Source organism: Phragmites australis, chromosome 11 (genome assembly GCF_958298935.1).
Source record: "Phragmites australis chromosome 11, lpPhrAust1.1, whole genome shotgun sequence".
NCBI classification, from domain to species: Eukaryota; Viridiplantae; Streptophyta; class Magnoliopsida; order Poales; family Poaceae; genus Phragmites; species Phragmites australis.
In genome coordinates, this window is record NC_084931.1 from 33104466 (window position 1) to 33123063 (window position 18598).

Consider the following 18598-nt stretch of genomic DNA (forward strand, 5'->3'; position numbering starts at 1 on the left):
CAACAGAGATACTCCGTACTACATATTACACGGTAAGTACATAGCTCGTACTTTTACTTGGGAGTTCTTAATTCCACGTCTCATTTCGTAGAGGCTAGGATCGAGACAGTGAGAGCATGTTAGTATAGTTGTTTCTCTCACGATGTAGAAAACTTCGATTCCAACAACAGAAGTAGAGCAAGCGGATAATACAGCGCAAGTACTCAGCGGGTTCTGCTTAGTTGCTTGTGCATTATTCCAGCACTCGCCATCCCTGAAGCTTATACATGCCAGATCCAAGCTCCACGACGGGCAAGGGTAGCACTGTGCTGCTCCAACTAACCAGAAAATCATCATCATCATCTAGCAGAGTTTGTTGCTTCGACGCTTGGGCTTTGCACTGAACCTGTAGCACCCCATACGAGCACGAGCCCATGCAGAACACACTAGAGTCAGACTCTATGTGTATCTGCGCAACTGCACTGATCACTGTTTCTATAGGAGACCATTTCGATACAGTGCAGATACATACGTCCGCCTTAGCAATGCTGAACGGACATCGACTGCTACAAAATTTTACAAGAACAGCAGATTCAGAGCAGTATCCTGCAACTCCAATGGGGCCATACACACAATGGCATGCAGAGTAACACTCTGGAACCGAGCAGGTGGCAAGTTTGTTTCTATTTTCGTCACGACTCACCGAACTATTGGCCGAGCACAAAAGGCACCGGCGCAAACGTTTCTTGTACAAGTTTTGTTCGTTCAGGTTGGCATCAAGCCGCTGGATTTTATTATGGAACACAACGCCTCGCCGCCCCCACCAGAAGGGGGCAAAAGAAGCAGACAAACCAAAAATTTCAGAGATCGCCTCGCGTTCACATATGAATTGTTAGAATCCGTGCGAGTTGCCTAGTTCCCGTGAGCAAACTTGATACCCTTCTCAATGGAAGACTTGAGCTCGCCCTTGAGGTTTTCCAGCCCCTCCTTCTCAAAGTTGGAGAGCTCGCCCAGCCCGAGCACTTCCTCCACTCCATTCTTGCCTAACCTTACCTGTAACATGAAAGGAAGTAGTGTTAAAACTCCACTAACCAGCATATGAAGACTGTCTCGAGAGAAAATTTGCAAAATCAAGTGCAATGGTGCACCAGAAAGAGCCCACCTAACTAGTATAGGTAAAGAGCTGGCATTGGCAAGGTTTTTAAAAAAGTACGTTATTTGACCAGACCAAAGTAAAACACCCTCTTGGGGCTAACAAGACAGCTTAGACAGGGCAAACCATGATAATGTAAAAGGATGTGAAATGCTACTTTTCAGTGATTCTGAAAACTCGAAGCTGCTACATGGAATCGTATGACTGCCGACACTGATGCTCAAGAAATGTACCAAAGTGGAAATAGTTCAAGTGCTTCAGTCCATGTAATCCATAAGACATGATAGACTCATCTATGAGAATGGCAGTTCTGACTTGAGCAAAAGGAAAAGGTTCTTTTAAGGGCTGTGACCACACAGAATAATTCAGGACGAAACACCACCTAGATCACGGGTGCATGCTTCCAAAATCAACAAACAGATTGAAGCTTATATAATACCATGGGAATTAAAATGTTAGTAACCTGTGTAAGCCTTTAACGCGAAAAGAAAAGAAAGACGAAGCAAGAACATGTAGATTTACACTTCTGCAAGACCATATGATAACACACAATTGCATTTTACGACGACATTTACACATTAGATAAACCTTGGAGGCAAAGAATGGCAGCTCCGTCACAGTAGACTGCACAAAGGAGCACTCCACGATGTCAGGAACTCCATTGAGACCTTTCAAGCATGCATCTGCAAAAACTGCACCAGCATATCTGCATAAAGAAAGAGTAATCACATTAGTAAAGCAAATAATGCAGCAGAGTTTGACCTGGAACAGCATACACCTAAAATGTTCATGCAAAACAAAGGTTGATGGAGTGTTACAAAGTTTCTCTACACACATCTCAGTGGTCAAAAAGGTGATAAAAACAACCACTGGTATGATGGATCATAAACCATCATAAAACAGCACATCATATGCAGGCAGAGCACCCAAAGGGAAGCTAAGGTAAAGATACACAGAAATTCCAAATAGGGGGGAGGGGGTCTGGATGAGGGCGATTGATCTGCAAAGTTTTATGAATTTGGATCCAAATCCAACCCACCCAAACAGGCCCTACGTATGATGCTCATAGTGTGTTATATTAGTTTGAAATTGAAAATAAGAAATATGATCTCGAACAGATACTCATGGACAAACCCTACAATTATCGTTTGGCAAGAAGCTTCATTCCAAATATACTTGTATTATGGATGTGATAAACTGCTAATTGTTGTTCATTACAACAACATAGCTTCATATACATTAAATTTTGACTGTAAATTGATGCTTGGACATACAACCATATTACAATAGTAATCAAATAGAATCGACAGCATCAAATTGCAGTATCATGCATATTACTAGCTTTGAAGTTCGCAGCTTAACAGAAGTATAAAACCAGGAAATTAGTGCACAAGCAGCCAACATATGGAACAGGCAGTTCTTCAGAGAAATTCTACAAAGGAAGGCAGGAAGCCTCTACTGATTGCAGAGTGTGAAACAAATTTCTTGACCAGAAAATTATTCAAAATACTCTTGATATTTTATAAAGATCATAAACAATAGGATATGCTAGTTTAACATTCTACAGTGTAACCAGTAGACATGCTTGCAAAGGTTCATCTGTTTTATAGAGTATAGACTTACGCCATGGACAGTGTTGCAGAGCCCTTCCCAGCCTTTGCTTCAACAACCTCCGTCCCACCGTCTTGTGTCCTCTTGGTGAGAGCCTTGATGTCTTCATGGGACAATGCATTGCTCGCAGGAGTGGCCTATATGTAACAGAAAATTTAATTTTGAGTTTGAGTTACTAACTTTAGAGGAATGCGGCATGACATAGAATACACCTAGTATAATAATGAACATGACTATCACTTACACGCATATCAGTACAAGAAAGCAATCTAAATGTATAGCATCAAACCTAGAAAAGGTATATTGCTTCATTATGCACAATTGACAAGTGAAGTTATCACACCAGAGTCTAGACAAACATTCTATGTTGACTCCTATATACAAGATACAGCCACTTTGCTCATCAACCTGCTTTTTTCACCAACAAGATTCATAATATTAAGTGACTACTAAACATACGCCATAATGTTCTATTATCATTGACTATTCCAATTCTAACTTGGTATATTTAGAGCTCAATTATATGTTACCGTTGAAGGAAATGGTACAATAACTGTAGATACAGCACCTGTGAGAACAGTGGCAGGATAGTAATACCAGCATGGCCCCCGACAACAGGAACATTCACCTCTGCAAAAGGTCACAGCAACAACTCACATTGAGAGAGCTGATAAATAAAATCGGATAACCACAACCTCAATGTCTCCAGCAATTGCCAAGTAAAATGTCCTCTTAGTACCAGTAACTGGCACGCCCGCCTTTGCAGCATAGAAAGTTTTGGCACGAACAACGTCAAGAGTTGTCACACCAAACAGCTTCTTCTCATCGTAAGTACCAGCCTTCTTGAAAATCTCAGCTGCGATCGGGACAGTCGAGTTGACAGGGTTGCTGATCATATTGACAAGAGCCTAAACAAGCATAATAAAAACGGCCACAATCAGATTGATAATATATATATTAAACAATGTTAAGTTGATATCATCTCACTTGAGGGCTTGGATTTGAATTAGATACAGGCACACATGGGTCACTCAACATATCATCCAACATCTCATTTGCTGTTGTAAATAGATAATATACAATAGCATGGCAATGTAAATATCAACACCCAGATGTATCTAAACTGAGCTCCAGAGCGAGTGTGCCTCCTAGAAATGACATATGACATTGGGGCGGGCAACTAGCATGTGGAAATTCTGTACATTTTGGGGAAACAGCTGTTCTAGTACCTATCACTTATGGTTATGTCTACCACTATACTGCCCCACATAATCACTGAAAACTGGATATACACCATGTCTAAGCACCGGCAATTCCAATTAGACAAAAGTAGAGTACCAAATTTAGCATCCAAACCTATGTAACTCCAGAGCAGATCTACAGTGGAAATTCTGTACGTTTTGGGGAAACAGCTGTTCTAGTACCTATCACTTATGGTTTTGTCTACCACTATAGTGCTCCACATAATCACTGAAAACTGTATCTACACCATGTCTAAGCACCGGCAATTCCAATTAGACGAAAGTAGAGTACCAAATTTAGCATCCAAACCTATGTAACTCCAGAGCAGATCTACAGTGCAAGGGCTCAACGCTTACGTTGGGGCAGTGCTTAGAGATGGCGGTGCAGAGGGCCTTAACGATGCCGGCGTTGATGTTGAAGAGGTCGTCCCTAGTCATTCCGGGCTTCCTCGGCACCCCGGCGGGGATGATCACGACGTCGGACCCTTCCAAAGCCTCCCCGAGCTGGTCATCCCCCATGAACCCCTTCACCTGAAGAACCCAAAATCTATTAGCCCGGATCCAGCAGAGCCAGTGATGCGCGACGAGAAGGGCAGCGGGGAGTACCAGGGCAGGCGAGTTGATGTGGGAGACGTCGGCGGCGACGCCGGGGGTGCCGGCGATATCGTAGAGGGAGAGGGAGGAGACGAGCGGGTTGAGCTTCATGAGGAGCGAGAGTGGCTGCCCGATGCCGCCGGCCGCGCCGAGGATGGCAACCTTCCGCTCCGGGTTGGCGCCGGCGGCCGTGGAGGAGTAGCCGCGCTGGCGGCGGAGGAGCTGGGACGCGGATTTCAGAAGGGACGGCCTCATCGCAGCGTCCGGGTTGGGCTCGCTCGGGCGTGCCTCGCTGTGAGTGGTGGACTGGTGGGGGGAGGAGGCGGCGGCGGCGGCGGGTGGTGCTTTAATAGAGAGGAGGGGAGGAAAGATCCAAAGGGTGGATGGGATCTGAAGTTGTTGGTGGGGGTGGGAGAGAGAAAAGGCGAAGGCGATTTTTACGGGTTCCTCTGCTGTGCTGGGTTTATCTGGCTGACCGAGACTCAAGGGTCACTTCACTTGCAGTGTAATTGGAGGGAAAATATAAAAATAACAAATAAACATCACTATATTTATAAAAATAGATAACATATTGATGTATTTTTAAAAATAAACAATATATTAACGTATTTACAAATTTAGTACCTATATTCGGCACTTAAAAAAAAATCAATTTTGGTACTTAAGGCACCGAAAACTCCTGGATTCAGCATATGAGGTGTCGAGTACGCACTATTCACCGTATTCGACACCTCAGGTGCCAAATACAGGCTGACCTTACTCACGTTGTGTTCTGTCACTACTTTTGGTGCGCCTGGTCGTGTCATGTCGCGTAGTTTCGCTTTTGTCAAGTTTTTTAACCCACGCGTTGCTATCCCGCGTTAATTAGCTAGTCTCCGCGCTACCGTTTTTCGCTATAAAATGAGAACAAGCTGGTAAGGAGCCGCAGCGCAACCAAATAGGAGATGAGCAGCGCGAGCAAGTGAGAAGAGAAGAAGGAGTAGCGCAACGCGTGGAGAGGAGAAGCAGCGCGAGGTGAGAAGTAACAGCACAAGGAGAGGAGAATCAGTAGCGGGAGTTATAGTAAATACTTAAATTATATATTTAATTAATACTTACAATAATAATAGTAATTAGAGTAAATAGATTGTTTAATCCATTCAATTACATTTGTATAATTAGTTTAATTATATGAGTTTGATTATTTGCTTACTCAGTGTAATAATAATTAGTATGAATTTTTATAATAGTAATTATTTACTTAGTTATAGTAAGTAGATTGTATAATAGTAATTAGCATGAATTTAATTAGTTAGTATAATTAGATTATTTAATTAGTTTAATAATATGATGGTCTAGTGGTAGTACTTTGTGCTAGTGGTATCGTAGGGTGATGGCTTAGTGCATGTATGTTCTTCAAAGGTGTAAGTAGGGTATCGGTGCAATGAGAGGAAAGAGAGAAAAAAAGGTAAAAAAGGTAAATAATAAAAAATAAATTTTAGAAAGATTAAGAAACTTGGGTTGCACAGAAAGATTAGATAAATATCACAAAGCACCAAAAGTTATCAAATTGAAGTTTTAATTAATAGTAGTGTACGTCTATTTAATTAGTATTTTAATTTAATCTATTAAAATAGTGATCCGCATAAGAACTTCTATTTTTAGTTAAAGAAAATAAGCAGCTATGAAGTCAAATAGAGCAATATTTTTAGTGTCTTCTACTCACGGTAGACTAGTCTATTTCTCTCTTCAGCTCACTTAGTATAAAGAAATATATGAATAGGTTAATAGTGCATTATCAAATATGAGCATTAAACTTGGATTGCCAGAAATCACATGTTATGAGCATTTTACGTGTGAACCAACAATCCTATAATATTTTTCTAGAGGGTGTGCGGCCACGACTTGTTCCAAACAGCTCGATCGTTGTGCATACGTTATTCGAAATGAGAATGAACAACACATGAGCTTTGTACTCGCGCAATGCTTGAGCTTCGAGGAGTCTTAGAACTATGTTTCGAACCTACTGCAGAAAATTGCTATGACCAATCTAGGGACTCAGTGAGTCATGGTGGATGAGCCGATCATGCTAGAGGATATGTCATACAACACCATTGACTGATACCTCATTAGGTTATTCTGGTCATTTGGACAATGCATCAAAGCTTTCAGACATTGTATGCCGATTGTATGCGTGGATGCTACATTTTTAAGCGGCAAGTAACATGTCACGCTTATGATAGTGATAGCAGCGAATGTAAATAATCAGATCATTCATCTCGTCTTTGCAATGGTTGAGAGTGAGAATAATGATAGCTGGTTGTGGTTTTGTCACTTGATGAGAACACGTGTCGTGGGAAACAGTGAACAAGTTTGCATCATCTCATACAGTAACAAGGGCCTTCTGTATGCGTTGGCGTGTTGCATGATAGCACAAACAACTCCATTGCATAGCCTGATATGGAGAGAAGATGGTGCATACAGCGCTTGGGAGTGAACGTGTACACAACGTATCGTAACAAGTCTCTTGTAGAGAGATTCAAATGGTTGTGTCTACATAACTAGAAGACGAAGTTCAACGAGATATGTAGAGAGTTAAATGAGATCACTCGCAAGATGATGGTAGATCAACAAGCACAAGAGGACCATCTACGAACGTAAATAGTTAGGGAACAAACTATCATTAGCCGTTCGTGTGCCCTATTTAGCTCGTAGATAGCGGAGAAGCCGATGGAGAGTTGAGCCCTAATCCATAACACTCACATTTAAATGATCATATTGTACCATTTCTTATGCAAATAGGCCATCTAAAATTATTGTATCCCATATTATATACACCATCATGACAACGAATATAGCAGAGGTCTTCAACAATGTCCTAAAGGGAGTATGGGGTCTCCCGTTGTGTGCCATCATTGAGCTCATATTCTATAGAACAGTGGACTATTTTCGAGACTGTGGTGATGTTGCTATAAATTGCAGCATGCGATTCGCATCTAAGGTGAAGGAAATCATATTCAGAAGGAGGAATAAGACATACTTTCATCGGGCGAGGATCTACGAACTGTCCAACAATGAATTCGAGGTCATGTGCCGTCGTATGTATGTTTCAGAGTATAGCGCAGGGGACACTGCGCAGCAATGTCAACTTGGACCTCACGAGGTGAAGTGCACGTGCAATAAGCTAAAATCGCATCATATCCCGTGCTCGCATGTCTTAGCCGCTTGCAGGGACATGGGCGACAATGACGGATTACAGTACATAGCATCGTACGTCACGATCGATGCATTGAGGAGCATATGGCTTCTAAAAATGTGGTCCTTTAACATTGGAAGCAGCTACAAAACGATCGAGGGGCTTAAGTGGGTACCTTATCCTCGAGCATGACGCATAGATCGTGGAAGGCCTAGAGCCACAAGGTTGCAAGGTGACATAGATGAAGCAGATGTTGTTGATGGTCTACGCAAGTGCAAACTTTATAAACAACCTAGCCATGACAAGAGGGTATGCTCGACCCGGCAGTAAACTATCATGCCACTATCGAACTATAGTGTATTAGAATTGTTGCATTTTTGTTTGTTGTTTGAAATTATTTGCAGTCATGGTTTGTATTCTAAATTTTAATTCACCTATTAGTTGTACTACTTATTTTATAATATATCGTTTGGTACTGGCATCACATACGATATTTTGTTATCGAACCATGAAACTTATTATTCACTTATTTATTGAACCTTGAAACTTGTAATATATTCTAATTTGTTATTCACATACTTATTGAACACATGAAGTTTATAATATATTCTAATTTGTTATTCACCTACTTATTGAATCATGTAGATTGAAATCATTGTCATAGCTCATGGTGGTCTTCTCAAGCTTCGTTAACAGCGGTATGACGAGAACCATAGGGGACAGATGATTTTCATAGAGCAGCAGGTACCACAAAATTGTGCTACTGTATTTTATTCAGTCCCGAAATGATACACGAGAAGATGCGACGTGAGGGACGAAGCAGGATCAGCATGTATTCAGCACCTGAGGTACCGAATATAGTAGTTTTTGGTGCCTTAGGTATCGGAATCGATGTTTCAATATTTGAGGTGTCGAATACAGTTGCTAGATTTGCAAATACACCGATATATTGTCTATTTTGGCAAATATGATGATGTTTGTTGCCTATTTTTGATTTTTTTTTGCCGTGTAATTTGCTCCTCCCATGCGTTGTTGATTGTATAGATTGTACATATAGGTTGAAAAAAAGTAGATTGAGTGAAGTAAAAATGTTTAGTTAGTTGTATCTGTTTAGACAGATTAAGCTGAGTTTCTATTTATTTGACTGAATCTAAAGTTACATGAGCGGATACAAGAGTTGAGATTATAATTAGTTGTTTGTATGAAGATGATTTTGTAACATTAACAAGTGAACCTGTCTACATAAGTAGATACATCAGTCTGTATCTGCCAGGTCAAGCTACGGAGGGAAGCTCAATTCAAAATGTTGCTTCCCTCCTGGATCAGACTACGGACATACATTTACATCCACCATGCTAAAATAAAACAGTACATATAAATAACTAAATATATTTCTAAATAATTAAATATATTTCTCTCTAAGATTAGACTCATTCGTCAGATCAAGATACATTGCTACGGAGAACCAATCACCCTCTTGCGCACTAAGTGCACAACGATGGCATGACACTACCAAAGCAATAGGGCGGACAAGGAGAGCGCACAAATACCACTCAAATTCTTGTTTTTTCAATGAAAGTAGATATTTTTTTGGTGAAGCCGTAAAAGCCCAGATACTGGTATGCCTGCTTATAGTTTTTAAGGCTAGATCTGCCCTTTCCAAGCATAACGGCTTGCACGACGGCTTTGGCTCTGCCTACTGAAGGCCATATTTTTTCCTTGGTCTCTGCTTCTTTCTACTGTATACTACATTGACTGACGGATTCACAAGTGCGACCAATTCAAGGCTATAAACCCAGCCGTTCGGGGCTCCGAGAGAGCAGAATCCATAACTTCGGTCTTGTTTGATCCAGCAACTTGAAAATAATGTACTCAGAGTGGAACAATTTGATTCAGGGGGCAAAAAATGAGAGGTTGATTTGCTCGTTAACACGGATGTTCTAACCCTGAACTTGGTTCCTCGCCCTTGGTTATACAAATCAGAAGTGTAATAGTGTCCAAGGAATCAAAACTCTTCTTAGGGCTTCCATAGCCACAGGGTGCTCAAAAGCTTCAGCAACATTTCCAGGCCGCTACTAATCATCTTTCAACTCCCAGCCAGCCGTAATCGATACTTATTAACCGTAAGAATATGCATACGCCACTCCCTCCACTACGCCGATGTATCGAATTGGAATCAGAACACCTCAATGAAGAGCAAGGAAATATGACAAACGCAGTTTTATATGGTACAGCGGATAGATTGATAATCTGGGCAGTACAAAACGACTGCCACAACAATGTTTACCAACAACCAGAGTACAAAGCAATGTATAAAAGGAGCCAACAAATTCATGGCAACATGTAGAACGGCGTCACACATTCAAAATGTTTCAACGTGTCCGAGAGACGGGAAAGATCCAGAGACAGGCAACGCTAACTCTAGCGAGCATTCACCCAAAACAACTCTTATGGAAAGCACAACTCCGTCTGCTGAAGTATGAGACTCGTGATCCTCTCTCTACTCAATCAGATCGTCATCGTCATCAGGAAGAGGTTGTGCTGCGGCTGCAGCAAGCTCAGCTTCATGCCTGCGAGTAAAAATGAGGAGTGATTTAAGTTCAAGCAACGCTTAAGACAGGTTCAGTATCCACTTGGACACTGTACAAGCAGATAATGCAAGGAAAGAAAAGATGACAGGGAAAACAAAAGAACAAAGGATAACACTCACTGTTGCTGCATAGCCATGTCGATGTTAACTTCTGGTGGCTTAAGAGCTACCGCTTCAACAAAGTGAAGGTTCGGATCACTAATAACACCAAGCCATTCAATAGCATTAGTGTATGCTCATAATATCCTGTGGGCTCAAGATGCAAAGAACTAAGGGGAGTTGCTTACCCAGCCAGTTTCCTTGCAAGATAAAGGAAAGGCTTCTCAAAGTTGTAGTTACTCTTGGCAGAAATTTCATAGTACTGTAGGTTCTTCTTCCTGTGGAAAGTGACCTGCTTGGCCTTGACCTGCCTGTTCTTCACATCAACCTTGTTACCGCAGAGGACAATGGGGATGTTTTCACACACCCTGCACGGGTACATAATTGGACATCAGAATCCCGCAACAAAATCTACCTTAAGTATTAAGCTGTACCAAACCTGCACAGGTCCCTATGCCATGTAGGAACATTCTTGTAAGTCAGCCTTGAGGTTACATCAAACATAATAATCGCACACTGACCATGAATACTGCATGGAAACAGGAAAATAGTAACAGTAAAGCAAATGTATAAGAGGAAAAAAAGATTTACATGAGAAGGTATAAGTTTGCATTTGAAATACCAACATTAATTTAGTGGATGAAATTTTACAGCACAATTTGCTGACTTCATTATTCAAATATCATTGAAGTTAAGGCATCATTCAAATAAATGAAATTTAGCAGAAACTTCATCACATTTACAGAAGAAAAAAATCACAAATAACACTTACTAGTATCCATCCCGAAGGCCACCAAACTTCTCTTGCCCAGCAGTGTCCCAGCAGTAGAAACGGATCTTACCACAGTTTGTGGTGAAATCCAATGGATGAACTTCAACACCAATGGTTGCTGAAACCACAAAATGAAAATACAATAGCGATCGAGTATTATTAGTGATGAGAAGTACAGCAAAGATGGCATAAGTGTGCACAATACTTACGCTCGTATTTCTTCTCGAACTCTCCGGTGAGATGCCTCTTCACAAATGTGGTTTTACCTGCAACGAGAAATGCCATTAAGGATAACAATCTGGCATGAAAGATAAAACGAATCAGAAATGAACGAGCAGTCAAAAGCAACTATGACTTCCTAGAACTTAGTGGGTGCCATGTGAAGCTTTAAAAATTGAATTATACCACAGCCAATGTACGTAGGTTACAAACAACAAAACACAAAATACCATTCTAATGGATGTAAGAGCTCTCACCAAAAAAAAACCTAGCTTGCAATTTCATTCACAAGTTGCCAACAATGCATCCACAAAATTTCTGTGTGGGCATTCAGAACATTAGAATCAAGAAATTAACCACAACCAATGTATGAAGGTTGCAAAAAACAAAACACGAAATGCCATTCCAATGGATGTCAAAGCTCTCACAAAAACTAGCTTGTCATTTCTATTCACGAGTTACTAGTAGTGCATCCACAAAATTTCTGTGTGTGGGCATTCACAACATTAGAACAAGAAATGGACCACCTCCGCCTCTCAAATTAGATATTTCACACATATTCTCCTTATTTACACGAGTCAAAGTGATTTTTCCCACTAATTTCACTGATGAAAAGACCAGTTACTTAGTATTAAGACTACTTATGAATAAATCAGCCCTCGTGATCCTAGCTCATACACATCATCGCACAGCTTTTTTATCTGAACTATAGGTCCAAAAGAGGGGAAAACTCTATAACATCGCAATGATTAAAATTACTCTTATCGCATACCCTCTATCTAGTATTCTAATCACGGAGCACCAAAATATCGACAGATTCCACACACCACTACAAACCGTAATCCACTAGATCTCGTACGAACCGCACCGAACCAACGCATGAGATCCTACCCTTTCTGAGAAACAAAGGAAACAAAAATCGACTGTAAAGAAAAAGAAAAAAATACCCGTTCCGCCATCGCCGACGATGACGAGCTTGAAGCTGGGGTAATCCACGGTGCCCTGATTCGGCAGCGCCTGAAAAGAAAAAAAACACCAAAAACATCACAGATCAAACACACGCGACCCCAGATCCGCAGATCAAGCACGGCGAAACCCCGATCTGCTCGCGCACTCACCATCTTAGCCGCACGCTGTGAACCGCACCGATGCGGCTACGAAGAGCACGGCGAGCAGCACCAGCAAAACCCTAGAATTCGAATTGGAAATGGGCGAGCCGCCCGTGGAGGCGGAGGCATTTATAGCTGCCGCGGCGTCTTTTTTTTTTTCTCAAGGGTGCGGGGGTTTGGTAGCTTTGGATGGACGCAGGAATTTCGGCCGCTGGATCTTGGGCGGCGGGGTGGGGTGGCATCCGGCTAGCTTTCGTCCCACGCGAGATTCCCGACCGTCGATCCGGAACCCGTTGGAGCCGCAAAGTGGGCCTCGTGGGCCCCCTTGTCGGATTACGTAACAGGCCACGGTGGGCCGGCCCAACCCTATGATAGTCGGCCATTTAATATTTCGGCCTGAGATACTACAGTGTCTGTTTACGGCCCAACTTTTCCAAGGATTATTTTTTAAAAAAAATTCTTCAATTGTACTATTATAAAATACACAAGTTGTGGCATATCCTATTGATCTCCACCGTTCACCCGAGTTTATCAAATGATTATTATACTAAATTAATTATACGTGTGTGAAACACATATGCAATTACTATTATGTGATAGAAAAGTGTTTGATATATACAATGTACACGTTAACACAACGTATCGAAGTATTGAGTAAGGGAATGTCCTAACTAATAGACCTCACGAGATGTATGATGACCGATGGGGGGTATTTTTTGAACCTTGGCTCATTGCGCGACCAGGTCTAAGCTCACACGACCAACTCAAGGCTTGCGTGACCAGTCTACTTATGATATTATGAGATCTTGCGACCAGTCCTTGCTGGTCGCGGGATCGGTCCTTACCTAATTCATTTAATCGTATTTATTGCTATCTACTTAAGTGCTTTCTTTTCTGAGGCATCCCATCTAGTGAATAAAGTCATGGTCGGCACGGTTGGGCATTGTCTTATCTCATAGCATTAAATGCTATGGATGAGACCTTGTGGGTCGGCGCAACACCGCACGGCTGACGAGACAGGGTCTGTAGAACGAGCAGGCAAGTGGACAGCTTTGCAAGTAGACTCACGGGGAACAAGGACAGGATGACTTGACAGACGATCTTACGACGCACGGCGATGGGACGTGCCAGGCGGTCAGGAAAGGCAGATGTGGAGGTGTTCCATGGTTAGACAAGCACCCAAAGCTCTCAAGGCAAATTGAGCTCACCTGGTTCTCCAAAATATGATCCAAGAGTTGAATATCTAGCTAGGCATAGGTCTGCTAATCAAGACCCACTTATAAGTTATTTCTCTCTCTAGTATATTGCCGGTGTAAAGAATAGTGGGGTCCCCTCACGGGCGGACCCACGCCGGTAAGATATCAGCATGTGATGTATGCCACATTTGTCCGGAACTATGGTCACCCCGCGCGACTAGTCAGCAACCGCGCAACCAGGCTCTCCGACCAAGCTCTGCGACCAGTCCCCAGTCGCAGGAGCAAACCCCGCGACTAGTCTCCTCTGGTCGTAGGGCAGATATGTGTCTAAGCAGTCTAATCACAATAAATGCTTTTTCACTCGAGTATTTCCCTTCCCCAGGTCCTCTTTCTGGTCGTCCAAGGCGTGGTCGGCGCAGAGTTGTCGTGTCCCGTCCCGTAGCATTAAATGATATGGGACGACCTGACAGGCATGTCAGGAGGTCTTTTGCAGGTGCGCAGGCGGCGCGTGGGGACGGGACAGGGCAGTCCAGGCGACCGGGATGACGCAGGCGGTGGAGCAACGGGACATGCTTTGTGGCGTCACAGAGCAAGTGGGATACGTCTGCTGTTAGTAATGATGGGCCTAGTGGGAAGTTCTAGCTAGACCTGGGTCTATGTCTTGACTCACTTGTAAATTCTCTCTCCCTCTGATACATAAAGAGAGGAGTATCAGGCTTGTAAAGAGATGGGAAAAAAGGATTCGACCCGAGGAGAAGAAGGCTGGGCAGGAACACTATTCTGTAACCAACTTAGACCACAAGAAAAGAATACACAGGATGTAGGGCTATTACCCTGAGAGGGGCTTGAACCTGGATAATCATCGGTGTTCTTGAGTTGCACATACACAAACAAAATCAGTAGGCACTCCCCGAACAAAGATCACGCACCCGTCGTCCGATACACCCCGGAATCACTATCAGGGATTTACCCTCGACATATATAAAGAGAGGAGGACTCGATTTGTAAAGGAAGATGGGTAACCGATTCACAAGCACTTATAACAAAATACACAGGACATAAGGTTGTTACCTTGAGGAGGTGTGAACCTGGATAACCCTGGTGTTCTTGAGTTTAACACGCACACACTGACGAAAGCACACCTTCAGCGTTGTTCACGCACCCTTCGACCGGTACACCCAAGAATTATTATAAGGGATTAACCCTCGACAGTTAGCGCGCCAGATAGGAGACATATTTCTACATTTCGGTAGGTGTTAAAGATCTGATTGGGCTACCCATGGTTGGATCCACACCAACCATTGAGTATCGTTCCGAGGACCCCGGTCACCGCGAGGTATTCGTCATAGAGTACAACCCAGACGAGCCCAGTGTGCTCCAGGAGTGGGACATCAAACCGTAGTCTGAAGGCTCAGAGGCTCAATGAAAGGTTTCCAAGACAATTCATGAAACGAGGGGCAGCGGAGGCTCCCGTGTTCTGGGTGCCGACGATGATCCCTAGGCCACGCGCCTAGAGGGGAACTATACCAGAGCTGGACACGGGAACGCTTCGATATAGTCCCAACCACCACAGGGTCGCACGGAGGAGCTGTTGCGAGGATGCGATCTTTAGTGGCATCATCACCAATGTCGTCATGCCACACAAATACCCAGGTATCCCCCTTCACGATATGTGACCACTCCACGTCCGGCAGCTTGACTATGAGGCCATGACACTTATACATAATCTGTAGACTGTGTGAATGCTTCTTAGCCACCCGCTGGTAGCAGTATCGGAGGGTTTGCCAGTGGTGTCATGGTTGCGTGATCTTGCTCTCCTAGTTGAGACTAAACGATGCCAAACTACAGTGGCAAACACCACATCCGTCGTCAAGATTAGTGAGGGTCGCGATCACCAAGAATCATGGCAGGCTCCACGATAGGAAATATCTCGTCCTCCCTCGGCAACGGGGAGCACTCTGAGACTCCCGCAGCATTCTTCAACCATAGCTCGGTTAAAACGTCGAGGCGTACGTGGATGATGTGGTCATGAAGAGTAGAACCAAGGGCGATCTGGTCGTGGACTTCCAGAAAATGTTCGATAACCTTCGGAAGTACCACATTAAGCTGAACCCAAAGAGTGCACGTTTAGAGTCCCATCAAGGAAGTTTCTCAGATTCCTTGTTTCCAGTAAAGAAATATAGGCAAACCCTGAGAAGATCAGAGCCATCAACCAAATTAAGTCCCCAAGCAGGCTAAAAGAAGTTCAGAAACTAACAATATGTGTGCCAGCATTGAATAGGTTCATCTCAACGCTACGAGAGAGGGGGCTACCACTCTTTAAGCTCTTGAAGAGGAGCAACAACTTTCGGTGGATACTGGAAGCGAAAATGACCCTCCAAGATCTAAAAAGGTACATCTCCTCCTCTCCTGTACTGATTGTGCCTCGATCAAACGAGGAGCTCTTGCTCTATGTTGCAGCCACCCCACAGGTTTCTAGCGCGGTACTGGTTGTCAAGCGAGAAGGTCTTCACTGACCAGTGTACTATGTCAGTGAGGTCCTACACGGCATGAAGACTTGGTACCCACATGCTCAGAAGCTGCTATACGTCATTCTGATGGCTTCTCACAAGCTCAGACACTACTTTCAGGCTCATAAAATCAAGATAATCTCCTCGCCCCCGATCAGAGATATTCTCAACAATAGGGATGCGATAGGAAGAACGATAAAGTGGACAGTAGAGCTCGGGGAGTTCGATCTCCAGTTTGTCCCCGGACGGCTATCAAGTCCCATACGCTTGTCAATTTTATGGCTAAGTGGTCATCTTTTGAGCCTGAGCAGGTACAACGACCAGAGGCAAATGAGCACTAGACCATGCATTTCGATGGGTTGTTCACGTTGAAGGAAGCGGGGGGCTGGAGTAGTCCTGACCTTACCAACCGGCAACATCCTTAGGTACGTAGTTCAATTATATTTTCCAGCCACTAACAATATTGCAGAATACGAGGGCCTCTTGTCTGGAATACGGACAGCCTTCGCACTTAGAATTAAACGTCTGTTAGCATTAGGGGACTCAATACTAGTTGTTAACCAAGTGCATAAGGAGTTTCAATGCTCTGATCCGATAACTGTGACATACCTCGCCGAAGTGAGAAGGCTGGAGCAATGCACGTCCCTCGCAAGGATAATTTCCTAGTCGATAAGCTAGCCCATCTAGTTTCTTCTCGCGAACCTGTCCTGTGAGGAACCGTCCAAATAGTATTCTAATTAATCATCAGGAGGATCATTATTCATAATCACAACCTCGACGATTAACCAGAATACCATTCCGGTAGTCCCGGCACGTGTTTTGTGCCCAGGATCGGAACACATGCCTTCCAACTCAAATATCACAACACAGTTTAATAGAGAGCAAGTAATTAAACTGGATTACAATTATTAAACATGCAACTGCTTCCACAATTTACAACAAAAGAAGAACAGCAACAACTAAGCAGCGGAAGAAAAACCTATACAACAAAAGAGTATGGAGCCGTATGCCCTTAGGCTCCATACCAAAAGCGTCGGAGTTCGGAGTAGAAGGTGCTACTCCTGCCCGCCACCCGGATCGGCAGGCAAAAAGTAGCCGAAAACTGCCTCTTCCTCGCCGACCTGTGAACCTGAAAACAACTTAAGGGCAGCACCCCTTAGTACGAAGGTACTAGCAAGTCTTACACAGTATGAGTATATATATTCTCGACTCCAAGGATCATGCATTTAAAGCTGTAGCAAGGATTAAGACATGTTTAAGTTCATTAAGCGGTAAGCAACCTAGACTCTAGGTGTAAGCAACTGACTTAACCAACCACCGACTCAAACTCTGCCAACCAACTGACCACAACAGATATGTAAACAAGTGTATAAAAGTAAACCATTACCACCAAACCACCGACCACATACCGACCAAACCACCCCAATCCAACCATGCCACAACCCATATCGAAACTCTACGACCAAAATATGGTCGCTCGGTGGAGATAAGCGATAGCGATGCTCATGACCGAGAGCGCGGCAGTTCGAACTGATTATACACCCTGCAGGGGGATACTCCTGGACCCACACGACACAGGGACCATACGGCTTGTGCCACCCGCTAAGATGCACACAAGGGGGGTACCCGTGACAACCTTTCCCAACCAGGCCCAACCATGTGGATCAACCATAGCTCGGCACGACGGTATTAGAACTACTCCCCGAGCAAACTAATACCGCTAAAAGCCCGGACTCAAACCGGACTCACACCGTCTATGACGAGGCCCACATGACCACGTCTGCGAAGGTAATCGGCTCGCCTACCATTATATCAGCATGTGGTGAGTAAGATAAGTGCTAAAGCCGACTACACCGATGATCGGTGCTTAACCGGTACAAGCGGTCTACGGTGTCCGGGTTCCCTTCCCGAACTGCCTGAGGACTCCTCGTGAGCAGATGACACCCCTAACACCGCCCACACCTCGTCTCAACTCACCACTCAACAACCGACACATCATCAACATAACCACAAATGTGAACAGGTAAAAAGCCCTAGGCTCGCGACAACGGTGGACGCCGTCGTCGACTTCTACCGGAAAGCCTAAGTACCACTAAGCATAGCGAACTAAAATTAGACCGCGATGACACCACTAGGCTCCAATGGAATAACACATGACACGTGACCGAAATAGAAGAATGCATAGGCATAGGTTCTACCCAACTCGGAACCCGACACATGCAATGCATACATAAGCGTAGATAACATATTAAATTTTCAAGTAGATACGGTGCAATATGATAGATGCTTGCCTTGCTGCCCTAGCTGCTGCTCACAGTTACCCGAGTCAAGATCACCACTGCGGGAACCT

General features: G+C 43.7%; 2 protein-coding genes across 2 annotated transcripts; both read right to left on the reverse strand.

The window, feature by feature from the left end:
* Positions 1–646: 646 nt before the first annotated feature.
* On the reverse strand, positions 647–4987 carry LOC133884899 (malate dehydrogenase, mitochondrial-like). Its single transcript, XM_062324490.1, has 7 exons — positions 4591–4987; positions 4342–4515; positions 3483–3651; positions 3312–3373; positions 2756–2880; positions 1721–1838; positions 647–1032 (listed from the first exon to the last, which is right to left on the reverse strand). The coding sequence occupies exons 1-7, from the start codon at positions 4831–4833 to the stop codon at positions 892–894; spliced, it is 1032 nt and encodes a 343-aa protein (XP_062180474.1). The 5' UTR covers positions 4834–4987; the 3' UTR covers positions 647–891.
* A 4973-nt stretch (positions 4988–9960) lies between these two features.
* Positions 9961–12712, reverse strand: LOC133885087 (GTP-binding nuclear protein Ran-2). The gene is made up of 8 exons (XM_062324723.1): positions 12552–12712; positions 12381–12450; positions 11424–11480; positions 11215–11332; positions 10882–10971; positions 10631–10810; positions 10464–10541; positions 9961–10323 (listed from the first exon to the last, which is right to left on the reverse strand). The coding sequence occupies exons 1-8, from the start codon at positions 12552–12554 to the stop codon at positions 10254–10256; spliced, it is 666 nt and encodes a 221-aa protein (XP_062180707.1). The 5' UTR covers positions 12555–12712; the 3' UTR covers positions 9961–10253.
* Positions 12713–18598: the final 5886 nt, after the last annotated feature.